This window comes from Aethalodelphis obliquidens, unplaced genomic scaffold (genome assembly GCF_003676395.1).
Source record: "Aethalodelphis obliquidens isolate GAN/ISIS:26980383/991018 unplaced genomic scaffold, ASM367639v1 scaffold24, whole genome shotgun sequence".
NCBI lineage: Eukaryota > Metazoa > Chordata > Mammalia > Artiodactyla > Delphinidae > Aethalodelphis > Aethalodelphis obliquidens.
In genome coordinates, this window is record NW_020837968.1 from 18,830,024 (window position 1) to 18,842,626 (window position 12,603).

The window sequence follows — 12,603 nt, forward strand, 5'->3', positions numbered from 1 at the left end:
TGTTTCTTGATCTGTAAAACTGGGATAGGAATACCTACTTCATAGGTACATAAGTAAAGCACAGCCTAGTACAGTGACACTATAAAAATGTTTTTTGAATTAATGAATGAAGGAGCATAGTAAAATAAGAGGGTCTGACCTCCCATCCCATACATCCTCTGCCTAAAAACCCCAATGACCTGGCTAAGGAATAAGGGAGGAAGGGAGGAGAAGGGAGAAAGAGAAAGACGGGGTAAGGGGTGGGTGCAGATGTGAGAATGGTCAGACTGCCTACAAGAGCCTCGGGGGCTGCGCAAGGGCTCTGGGACACGGTCCCCGACCCTATCCCCTCTCCCCACAGGGAGAGAATCAAGCACAGGGCTCCTCTTTGCAGCTGCCCCAAGAATCCTTTTTGCTTTGACACCTGGAAAGTCCATCCAGGACGAAAGTATCCAAGGTCTTCCTGAGGCTGTCTTGTAGCATTCTAGAATGGATAGAGACAGGTGGGGACTGCAGCCTAAGAGACCCTCCCAACTCAGAGCCCTCTCTGAGTCAGTGACAGTAAATGGTCCTGGTGAAATCAGGGCTCAGGTTCTGGGAGCAAGAAGACCCAGGCCTTTGGGTTCCTCTCCTGAGGACGTGCACTCTGGTGGAGCAGTTCCCATACTGGACCATGAGTTTCTATAAAGTGAAATCAGTGGCATCCAATTCAACAGATGTTAATTGGTGCCTTATGCATAGCGCCTTATGCATAGTAGATGTACAAAGCAGACACTCAAGACTTGAACGAGAGAAGTGGTTCCTGTTAAGTCTTTACAATCTAGGAGGGGAAGCAGATACATAAACCGTAACCACAGTACCAATCTGGGTAAAACGGGAACCTTAAATGAGGACCAAAGGGCAGAGGCAAGAGAGAGTGGAAACTTGGTGGTGCCCCTTTCATCTCCTCCCTTCCAGCTCAGACGCGTCTTGAGCATTGTTGGCTATCTGCAGAAAGGCCAGATCAGGAGTCAATAAATGAGTCTAGAAAGGCACATTCTCAACCCTGCTGTGCCTAGGGTACCCTTATTCCTAGGCCTACAGGGACATTCCAGACAAAAGGTCTCCTCCCCTCCAAGGTGAGTTTACTGCCTCTCTTTAAGGTCTCTTTATCTGCACCCCCTTCTTCGGATTCAGGATTTGTTAGGGAGGCTTGCGGAGGACAGGGGCTGGGCTGTTTGACCAACCTGGTACAGGGTCTAGCACATAGCAGGGGGGGGTAAATAAATACCTTTGCTGACGACAGACGGGGCAGCGGGCAAAGGCTCACTGACCTGGCCATGCGAGAGGGAGGCGGCCCCCGGCCCTCGCCGCCCTGAGCGGGTGACCTGACCCCAGAGGAGGGCGGTTCCGCCCGCACTCCGCCCACGCACTCGAGGGGCCCCTGGCCGCCGCGCTCCTGGGGCAGACCTGCTCTGGGAGATGTGGATTGCGGTGGCGGTGGCGGGGCTGGCGGGGCGGATGAACGGGGGAGGGGTCGGAGGGGGCCCAGGCCCAAGTTCACGCCTTCCTCCCTCCATCCCACGGGCAGCGGAAGCGATTATTCCCCACCGGCGTCTGGCGGGGCGGGGGGCGGGCTCGCACCCCGAAGAGACACGGGCCTCCCCGCGTCCACCCCTTTGATCGCGCCGCCACACCGGGCCCCCTCCCTCAGCCCCGGGGCCGGTATAACTAGAGGCCGTGCCCCTCCCGGCGGCGCACTGGGGTCCGGCAGCGATGGCCGCAGCTGAGCCCAGCCAGCTCCAGTTCGGGGAGACCGCCGCGCCCCCCGCCTACCGGCCCGCCCACCCCGGCGGGGCGTTCCTGCCGCCCCCGAACCCCGCGGCTGCTCTGCTCCCCGCGCGTCCCTCGGGCCCCGGTCCGGAGCGCGGCGCCCCGGTGGCCTTCGCCGGTTTTCTCGGTAGGGGTCCCGGGCCCGCGGCGCCGCCCTCCGCCGCCCTGGGCCCGCCTGCGCCCCCTAAAGGCGCGGCCGTCCCGTCGGCGTCGCAGCGCCGAAAGCGCACGTCGTTCAGACCCGAGCAGCTGCAGCTGCTGGAGCTCGTCTTCCGCCGGACCATGTACCCCGACATCCACCTGCGTGAGCGCCTGGCCGCGCTCACTTTGCTCCCGGAGTCCAGGATCCAGGTGAGCGGCCGCGGCGGGCCGGCACGTTCGCCGGTGCCACTTGCTTGACGTTGGGCAAGTTCCTTCCCTTGAGCCTCGGTGTCCTAGGCTGTAAAACCAGTACTTGCCTACGGTGATTGTGAGGCTTAAATGAAATAATTCAGCTGCACGCTCAATGACTTCTGCCTCTCATTGCTGAGGATAATAAGGGCCCCTCCGAGGAGGCTAGCTGGTCTCTTTGAAATGGTCAGAAAGTAAATCCTCAGCAGGAAGGTAATAGGAAGTATTTTCACACTTTTTCCTTATCCAGGAAGAAGGGACAGATGAGGCACAGTTGGTGTTTCCTCCTGCTGGCTCACCAAGTTGCCCCCTGGGCCCCTAGGCCACTTTCTTGGCAGGTATTCGGTCTGCAATGTGGGTTGTAAAGGATGTAACGTCTTGGGGTAAAGCCTGAAGCATGTGGAGCTTCTCGTCAGAGTTTGAAAAATCTAGCGCCAGGTGCGTTTGTTGCCTAAAGTAATAAAGACAGGTTCTTCGGTATTTGTGGGGAAATAGTGAGCTGAAAAATTTATTCATATAAGTGAATTAAGTCCACTGAGCAAAATGCCTCCTTAAATAATTTGACAAGGGAGTACACTTTCAAAACCTAATATTCTGGGGCTTCCCTGGTGGGGCGGTGGTTGAGAGTCTGCCTGCCGATGCAGAGGACACGGGTTCGTGCCCCGGTCTGGGAAGATCCCACATGCTGCGGAGTGGCTGGGCCCGTGAGCCATGGCCGCTGAGCCTGCGCGTCCGGGCCTGTGCTCCGCAACGGGAGAGGCCACAACAGTGAGAGGCCCGCGTACCGCTAAAGAAAAAAAACAAAAAACCCCCTAATTTTCCAAATTCTTTTAAGGGCTATCATCTTTAAGCATAGTAGCATTTTTTCCTAAAATTCTTAAGTGCTGCTATTTCTGTGGCCTCATTTTTCATTGCAGATGTCCCTATATAAAGTATAGCTAGAACTAGGTATTATTCCAATTTTGCATCTGGGAATGGTGAGGCCGAGAAAGCTAGGTGCTCTGATTTGTGAAGTGTTCTGTGAAAACCATAAGGTTCGGGAGCAGGGAGCCAGGGCATGTTAAACTGGAATTTATAATGAACTATGAAGGTGTAATAGTAGCATGAGGACTCCAAGCAAAAGCAGTTTCTCTCTCCCCCCTTCCAGGTGTGGTTCCAGAACAGGCGCGCCAAGTCGCGTCGTCAGAGCGGGAAATCCTTTCAGCCTTCAGCCAGGCCAGAGCTCTTCCTCCATCACTCTGCTTGTGAAACTGAAGCAGAATATTTGAAGCCCCAGCTGCCTCTGGAGGTAGATGTGAACTGCCTGCCGGATCCCAACAAGGTTGGAGGAGACATCTCCAACCCTAGCTCCCAAGCTCAGAATTTTGAAACCTATTCTCCTCTCTGTGAAGACATTGGTTCAAAGCTGGACTCATGGGAGGAACACATCTTTTCTGCCTTTGGTAACTCTTGAGGAGTCTGGGAGAATTCAGGATAAGTTCAGAGGAACCATGACTGACAGCCAGGGAGACACACATCAGAATACCATCCTTTCTGGCTTCCATGTTAAGGACTCATCCATGTTAACCTTGGTAATGGTTTTGGGTCATCTCTCACCTGTGAAGCTTCTTCCCCTTTTGCCCATGAACTTTTGCCCATGGCCTGTTCGTTCTTTATAGTACACCCCCCCTAGGAGTTCTGGCATTTTTTACCAGTGCATCTCCAAATCTGCACTTTCATTTTGGTCTGCATACCTGCTCTTTCCTACCAGTCCTGTTGGTATTTTTTTGAACTAGTTTTTCAGAACTATCTTCACAAGAACGCCTTGGTTCAACTCAGTTTCCCCTTGTGCTTAACAGCTGCTGTCTTCATATGGCTCCTCCAAGGCTTATACCCGTAGACTCATGTTAACCCAGCTCCTTCAATCCTCATCCTATCATCAAGATTTACTACTTTTTAAATTTGGCCTGACATCTTTATGCTCATTCGTAGCTCCGGTGATTCTGCAAGAGCCCCCTGCCTCAAGTTTCTCAGCTTTTAAAAAACTACTCTAGAAATCTGTAGTAGCCTCCAACTGCTACCAAATTATAAAAACGTTTTGGTTACCCTTCCGGATAACGGACATTGATAGCCTACAGGACCATTATGCGCATCTTCTTAGAGTCACCCATCCACGATATATATATGCCTCTGTCTCAAAGCCACTCCTTTCAGTTTTAGAACCAAATGAATAACCTGTGTCTTTCAAAACACTCTAGACCTCCCTCCTTCTGAAGGCTGTAACTTTCTCTAATCCTCATTTTGTACCTGTTACTTCAATCACTGCAGCATTACCCTTAGCACTTGTTATTGTACTTCTGTGCAACTTCAGTTTATTATTATTAAATGTTTTCCACAAATGTTTCATTGTAATTCTATTTAAATGAGTTCTGTCCTTCAGGTAGCACTTAGTACAGCGCTTCACTCCATAACTGCTCAGTACATATTTTGTGGTCATGAGAAACATTTCTAAAAGAAAAGTTTCTGCAAATGTAGTTTATAAAGCCAGAAATCATGGTATCATCAGGCCACTGTGCTGAGGAGTTTAACTTGGTTAAAAGTCTATCCAGCTTGTTCAAAGTTTAGTAACATGAGTCTTCTGGTTTCAGGAGATTTCTCTTTCCCAATTTATGATAAGAATGTATGTAAATTACTAAGTTAGCCCAGGATAAATTATTGCTTCGAGGTTTTGAGGGTTTTCAAACTCCTAAGGACAAAAGGAAACTGTTTGTATATGAGGTAATCATAGGTGAGGTTTCTCTGTAAACTGTGCTTTGGAGGCAGCTCATGAGAAGCCATGGCTGGGGCCAGGACTCAGGTTTGTCTTTTGTGTTTTTTTTTTGTAATGGATTTTTTTTTTCTTTTGGCTATGCCACGCGACTTGCAGGATCTTAGTTCCCCGAACAGGGATTGAACCCGGGCCCTTGGCAGTGAAAGTGTGGAGTCCTAACCACCGGACCGCCAGGGAATTCCCCAGGACTCAGGTCTTGATGATTCCTAGAAGAATCAGAGCTATGCTGAATGTCTCAGAGATCGTACATGCCAGTTACCCTGATTTTCATAGAGGTGTTAAATGGCTTGCACTTTTCAGAGTAGCAAATCCACTATTAAAAGCAACCAGGACATGGGCTTCCCTGGTGGCGCAGTGGTTGAGAGTCCGCCTGCTGATGCGGGGGACACGGGTTCGTGCCCTGGTCTGGGAAGATCCCACATGCCGCGGAGCGGCTGGGCCCGTGAGCCATGGCCGCTGAGCTTGTGCGTCCGGAGCCTGTGCTCCGCAACGGGAGAGTCCACAACAGAGGCCCACGTACCGCAAAAAAAAAAAAAAAAAAAAGCAACCAGGACATAGTTCAGGCTTTAGTAGCAGACTTGCCTTCTGAACCCTTAGAAGCTGTCTGAAACCAAAAATGAAATGATAAACATTAGCTCTTACCATTTTTAGTGCTTGTTATGTGCCAAACATCGTGCTCGGGGCCTGCCCCCGGGGTGGCCAGGAAGTCTCACAATCACAGAGCCCTTCCTTTGCATTTAGACTTGTGACAAGGCCAAATGAGACGACATAAATACATTCACAACTGAGAGACATACAATAATTAACTTACAGTCCCCTGCTGGGGAGAGACGCTCGCTGGGGGAAGCGCAGGGCAGGGGCCCCGTCCTCCCCAAAGCTTGGGTCTGCAGCCAAGTGGGTGCGCGTCGCCTCCTGTCCATGTCTGTTTCCCCACTTGTACCAGAAAATACTACAGTACTGCACCATCTCTGGATGGCTGAATCTGAAGCTGTGGAACCACAGACAAGGAGGAACTACATATAGGAGGGATGACTGTGAAGTTACACAGCGATTTCCCATGGCAGGGAGGGTTGGCCCCTAAACGCCCTCCCCACACCATGTTCAAGGGTCAACTGTGTATCAGACTTTTCCATTATTGTTAGCACGTTGTGCATCCAGTTGAAGACATCTTTCCTGCTCCTGGATTATAAAGGTATTTTCCTGGGTTGTCGTCCTACAGTGGCCTTTCCCGTTTAGGCTTTCAGTCCACCTGGACTTGGACTTGACTTCTGAATATGGTGTGAGGTGGGGGGCAAGTCTCATTTGTCTGTCTGTCAAACTGTCCCAGCACCAGATTAACTTTTCAGTTACATCAGCAACTAATTGCTTTATTTTAAAAAGTAATAGAAAAAAAAAAGTAATAGAAACACTCCTACTAAAGTTAGTGAAGTACAAACCACTTCTTTCTTATCTATAGGCAATGTGAAGATTTTTGTTGTTTTTTTTGTTGTTAGGGAAAGAAACCATTATAAAAAAACATTTACACTACTTTATTTCACTTAAACATTCGTGTGTCAGGATATTTTTATTTCATCATAAATGATTACTTAAATCACTGGCATAAACATTCCTGAATTTTGAATCACTTTAATTATAAATACTTTATTTATAATTTTAATTTATAAATTATAAATTTATAAATTTAATTATAAATACTTTAATTATAAATACTAAATATAAATTTTAAAAAGCTAGAAAGACAATTTCAACACATTTTACATGAAAAATTTAAAACATTTGGTCTTTATTTTCTTTCCGTTCTTACTTTTCCTGGATGTTCTCAAATAAAGATAAGCAAATGACTTTAAAAAAACCAAAACTTGCAGTCCACTAAGGATCACATTTAAAGGAAACATGGTAATTAGCTTATTAACTTTATCATTGCATTTACGTTGTGTTATGTTCTGCTTTCCCCAGTGAAGAGTTTAGAAAATCTACAAATATTTAAATATTGCCACAATTTTTAATGTGGGATCCTCTAAGAACAGTGATTTGTACCCCTCTCAAGCTCTTAGGAGACCCTAACTGCTAAATGTATCTATTATAGGCACTATATGTTTATTCCTCACAACTGCCATATAAGGTAGGGACTATTATTGTTTTAAAGACTACGAATTTTAAGTAGTGGTTGACAAATCACACAGCTAATAAATGACGGCCTGGACATAAATCTAGGACTAACTCAGTCCACCATTTTATTCACCACCATATAATGCCTGCTGTATTGGCCTGGCCTTTTTAGTTAGGACTAATGATAACGTGACAGGTTTAAAGGCAACTCCTTAAGCAGAATTTGTACACCCAAGTGAGTACTGTCTCATCTTTCAAAGCAATCATCATGGAGAACGATACTTTTACTCCAGTGACACTAATGTTGCTTAGAGCTCTTTTGAGACTCTTATTTGTTCATTTGTTCCACAGATATTTGGTGCCTACAAAAGGTACTTTATCAGGGCCTGGAAGTAAAATGGTAAGCAAAACCAGCAACGGTCCCTCCCCTCATGGACCAAAGAGGCTAGTATGGAGACAAAAGAAGAAATATAAAATTGCAAATGTGACAAAGTGCTGGAAGGAGGGGTACACGAAGACCTGTAGATGATGTGTTGTGGTCAAATAAAGCTTCCCTAAGAAAGTGATGCTGAAGGTAAGATCTGTAGGATGATCAGGAGTTACCAAGGTAAACGAAGAGGGAACACAGAGGTCACTGAGTGTGCAAAGGTCCTGTGGAGTAAGGAGCAGGATGGAGAAATTGTAGGGGAGGCTAGATCATGCCTGGCTGTGTAGGTCTTGTAAGAGAGTTCTGAAATTGTCCCGACAGCCATTAAGACTTCAGATGGGGATAACGTGACCAGTCCTGTGTTCTAAGAGTATCGCTCTGGCTGCATCTGAGGAGAGCTGAGTGGATACCGGGAGATAAGTCAGGAAATGACTGCTGTGTTCCAGGCTAGTGATGATGGCAGCTTGGCTAAGAGTACTGGTGATAGTGTAGATGAAGAGAAGTGCATGAATTCAAGGGAAAAAAATTTTTAATTGGCAAGTTTTTTGTAGATTCTCAACGGTAGCAAGTGAATCTGATTTTAGGAACTAACAGTAATTCAGAACCAAATCTGCGTTAACACCTGATGTGCTTGCTTGCTCACTCAATCTGGCTTTGATAGTTTTCTTTGGAGCTCCAAAAATGTGTTAGGCAGTGGCAGCATCATTTAAATGAATGTACAGCTGACCCCAAATGACTACTTTGAATTATATAGATTTCTTCTTCCTTACATAAAAATAAAATTCAAATATATTCTTAGGCACAGTTCTTGCCATCAACACATGATGGCACTGAAGACACGGACAATGCTTAATTAAATATGTGCAAAATCATATATAATTTATTTTATTATTTTTTTAACATCTTTATTGGAGTATAATTGCTTTACAATGACGAGGTATAATTTAAGTGTGACAAGTTAGCCTTAAGAAATGTAAAAGAAAAAATGTAAAAAATGCTTACCTAAGTCTAGGCAGAATATATTAAAAAATAAACCCTTGGGCTTCCCTGGTGGCGCAGTGGCTGAGAGTCTGCCTGCCGATGCAGGGGACACGGGTTCGTGCCCCGGTCCGGGAAGATCCCACGTGCCGCAGAGCGGCTGGGCCCGTAAGCCATGGCCACTGAGCCTGTGCGTCCGGAGCCTGTGCTCCGCAACGGGAGAGGCCACAACGGTGAGAGGCCCGTGTACCGCAAAAAAATAAAAATAAAAATAAAAATAAACCCTTCTCTAGGTCTATATAGTAAGCCAAGTAACTTACTTGCTTAGTGTTTTCCACAGTGATGGGAAAAAAAACCCTAATGATATTTTAATTCAAAATGACTTGGTAATTAATCTGTACCGTTTTTCCTAAAAATATAATTTAGTGGAAATGATAATTTTTAAAAACTTTTTAAATGGAATACTTATCAACTTGTATTAATTAAATGAAAATGTAGATCATATTAATTTTCATAGATCAATTTATTTAGAATTACAAATATTAAGAATAAAAGATTTATGCATTTCTTAATTAACATAACAGTTTAGCTAAATATAAACTCTGCACTAAAGTTCTGCAGTGGCACAATACCAACAAAGAATATGGAAGCATTTTTAAACTATACAAAAATTTCAAATGGAAAATAATCTTGTTTCAGTTTTATTATACATTAACATATAAAAAGTCTCATTTTATGAGACATCTAAAAGAATCAAAGCCACTTCTACAGCTATATCTTAAACTCCAAATCTGAAAACAATTCATTTTATTTTGACTTTATAATATTCTATATTAAAACAGAGAAAATTCCAAATACACACTTTTTACAAGATTAACATCTTAGGCAGGGTTTTCCTTAAAAAACCAAAAACCAAAAAAGCCCACAACCAAATACAAACCTTTTTCTCCTCTTCCTAGCACTGGCTATTATATTTGTTTTCCTTATAAAATCTTTTTACTTTAAAAATTGTGTAACTGTTGGATTTTAACCAGTAATCTGGTTCAAGAGTTGTGCAAATAAACAAAAAATATGAAAATAGTGTGTTATCAGTCTTTTTCTTTTAAAAAATAAATCCCATAACAACAGCACATCTTCCCCTGAATTGACGGGAAGAGACATGCCAAATCCATTTGCTGAAATTAAGCATCTTGCAGTAATGTTTCTTTCCTGCTCCTTCATTTTCTTTCAACAGACAAACAACAAAGGTTTCTTTTATAAATTATGATAAATTAAAATATTTATTATTATAAAATGATCTATAGAACCATGTCACATTGCAAGTATATTATCATATATACTTGTAAAGTCCATATTTCCCACCTATATTCCAGTGGCTTCCTAAAAATGAGGACTTCCCATATCTCATGATGTTATCTTTTGAAGACTGAGGTGGTGATCAACTAAATGAACTGGAGTTGTAATTTTCTAGATGGAATTTCCACATTGCCATGCATAATGCACAAAAAGACCATGTTTCTTCACGTTCTCCATTGCAGTAGTTGTCTGCATGGGTTGGGTTGAATTCATGCACGTTAAAAAGATGGTCAACATATTCTTCCATGAAATTATATTATGTTCAGACATTTTCAGTTTAAAAGTACTTGCTAATAAACATATGTAACATAAGCAGTGCTACTGCAGCTGAATAATAAAAGAAAAATAAATATAATGCTGGTCAGCAATGCTGGTTTAAGAAGCAGTACAGTATATTAAAATGCCTTATTTGGAGATTTAAATTTCCCTTGTTTTCCAGCAGTTAGGTTATTTGGTGTTGGAAGCCTATATAAAGGAACAGAACTTCTCAAAAACAATGTCCTATGCAGTTGGAATAATTAAATCTTCTATTCAGTCTCTGTTGGTGTTATTTGCTGCAAAGGCATGTAAGTTTCCCATCTGGCTCAGGCCACTCTGAATATGTGCAACATGAATTTCTACATTATTCTGAAAGCAACTAAAGAAAGAAGAAACATGGTTAACTACATTATCTCACAAAATGAAGAAAAACAATTTTTAAAAAAGGTAGAGCTGAATTGCTGTTAGGAAATAGCTAAGATAATGACCCCAGGTAAGTAAGAAATCTTCCCTTTACATTAGCCATAATTCTACTTCAGTAGTAATTGAAAAAGTATATTTGAAAGAAGCAAAGAAGCCACAGGAGTACTGGAAAGAGAGGACGAATCTCTCTTTGGGGAAGACTTCTAAGTTGAAATCCATGCTAAACCCAAACCTAAATATTATATGTCTTCTGATTCCTTTGTATAAAAAAATCCGTCTGAAAATTCTACTCTGTCAATAGACTGGATATAACCAAAAAGCTCGTTTACAATTTATTTCAAGGATAAAGATCATATGAATACTTCATAAATATGTAAAAGTCTTAAAGCTTATACTGGAAATCACTATGAATTTAATATAAAAATAATTAGAATACATCTAATGAATTACCTGATATTAGAAGCATCTATTGTACTCTTGATATCATTTAATGAATCTGTAAGTGATTTAAATTCAAAGGAATTCAGGTCTCCTCCTTCTGCCAGACACTAAAGGAAAAAATATTTCAAAATTTAATTGAATTATAGTTTAGATACAGACAAACACCCTGTTTAATTTTTTAGCAACAAATTAGCATAGTTTGTTTAGGTGTCAAAATTAAGAAAATATTCTTAATATTTTCTCCGAAAAGTTCTCCGAAATTTACCTTAATTTGTAATAAAATAGCTGTAAGCCTGGAGATTAAGTCTGTCAGATTTTCATTTTCAACACAGGGCTGTCCTGTAGAGGAATTTGCATGCCGAACAATTTCCTGTGCTTCTTCCTCACACCTTCGTCTCATATCTGTCGGCTGATCTGCAGGCTGGAGCCCTTGGTCTGGAGCAAGCTGAATACAGATGATTAAAACATAAAATGTACATTCATAAGGCCATGATAATTTCTGTGTGTTTGTGCCCTGTTTTCAGGTTAAGATTTTTATAAATCTAGCATTTATAACAAAAATGATGCTCACTCTTACCTTAGAGGTTTTTTCTCCTCTATTTTTTTTCTGATTTGTTTTATATTTTTGGTAACTTTTAATTTTGAGATACTTTAAAACTTCTAAAAAAGAATAGAACAAAAAACTCTTGATAACCTTTTACCCAGATTCACTAACTGCTTATGGTTTACTGTTTGACTTAACATTTGATCTTTCTCTGTCTGTATATAATTTTTTTTCTCTTAACTATTTGAGAATAAGTTGCAAACACTGTGCCTCTTTACCCCTAAATACTCCAGTTTGTATTTCCTAAGTCCAAGGATATTCTCTTACATAATCACAGTGCAGTGATCACAATCAGGAATTTAGCACTATTTATAACGCCATTTTCTAACAGTCTATATTCAGACTTCATCAACTGTCCCAACACATAGCTCGTTTTCCCCCTGAAAACGTTTGGTTGTCCTGTTTCTCTAGACTTCTTTACTCTGGAACAGTTCCTCGGTCTTTCATGACCTTGATATTTTTGAACAGCACCAGCCAATTATTTTGCATAATATCCCTCAGTGTGGGTCCGTCTGTTTCCTTTTGATTAGACTAAGGTTATACACCTTTGGTAGGAACACCACGAAAGTGATGTTGAGTTCTTGTCAGCGCATGGTGATCAGGAGGCGCATGATGTTTATCTGTGCCACTACTGCTGCTGTTATCTCTGGTCACCTCGGTTAAGGTAGCCATGTGCCTCCTAATCATCCCAGAGAGCTTCCTTGGTCATTCTTGGAGCAGCACACTGCTCCACCATGGGACGTGCCATAAGTTTAGCCAACTCCCTATGTATGGGCATTTAGGTTTTTTCTAATATTTTGCGATTATCAGTAACACTGCAGTGAAGAACCTTCTCTTCTAACACTTAAAAGTTTTTTTTAAATTGAAGTATACATAAACATATAAAAGGATACAAATCCTAAAGTGTATGGGTTAATGAATTTTCACAGATCAAACATGAGAAATCAGCATCGAGATTAAAATGGAACATCACCAGCCCCTCAGAGACCAACTGTCATCTTCCAGTATAATACTCCA

At 42.7% G+C, this 12,603-nt stretch overlaps 2 protein-coding genes across 3 annotated transcripts in view; one reads left to right on the plus strand and one right to left on the minus strand.

Annotated features, from left to right (window-relative positions):
- The first annotated feature begins 1,734 nt into the window (after positions 1-1,734).
- MIXL1 (Mix paired-like homeobox) lies at positions 1,735-4,198 on the plus strand. Of its 2 annotated transcripts, none has more exons than XM_027122351.1 (2): positions 1,735-2,142; positions 3,305-4,198. In XM_027122351.1, the coding sequence occupies exons 1-2, from the start codon at positions 1,735-1,737 to the stop codon at positions 3,632-3,634; spliced, it is 738 nt and encodes a 245-aa protein (XP_026978152.1). In that variant the 3' UTR covers positions 3,635-4,198. The 2 variants fall into 2 exon arrangements, with proteins under 2 accessions (XP_026978152.1, XP_026978153.1); XM_027122352.1 differs by having other exon boundaries at positions 3,329-4,198.
- A 4,810-nt stretch (positions 4,199-9,008) lies between these two features.
- Positions 9,009-12,603, minus strand: part of LIN9 (lin-9 DREAM MuvB core complex component) — a 110,569-nt gene continuing 106,974 nt past the window's right edge. The window contains exons 13-15 of the mRNA XM_027122350.1: positions 11,248-11,427; positions 10,992-11,089; positions 9,009-10,497 (exon numbers count right to left, since the gene is read on the minus strand). Coding sequence (XP_026978151.1) covers positions 10,392-10,497; positions 10,992-11,089; positions 11,248-11,427 — 384 coding nt within the window. The 3' untranslated portion in view covers positions 9,009-10,391. The remainder of the gene's footprint in view (positions 10,498-10,991; positions 11,090-11,247; positions 11,428-12,603) is intronic.

Excerpts from the sequence above, each read along its gene's own strand:
- MIXL1 (XM_027122351.1), top strand. The coding sequence starts at position 1,735 with ATGGCCGCAGCTGAGCCCAGCCAGCTCCAGTTCGGGGAGACCGCCGCG. Across the intron at positions 2,143-3,304 it reads TCCCGGAGTCCAGGATCCAG|CAGTTTCTCTCTCCCCCCTT; the intron begins GTGAGCGGCCGC and ends TCCAAGCAAAAG.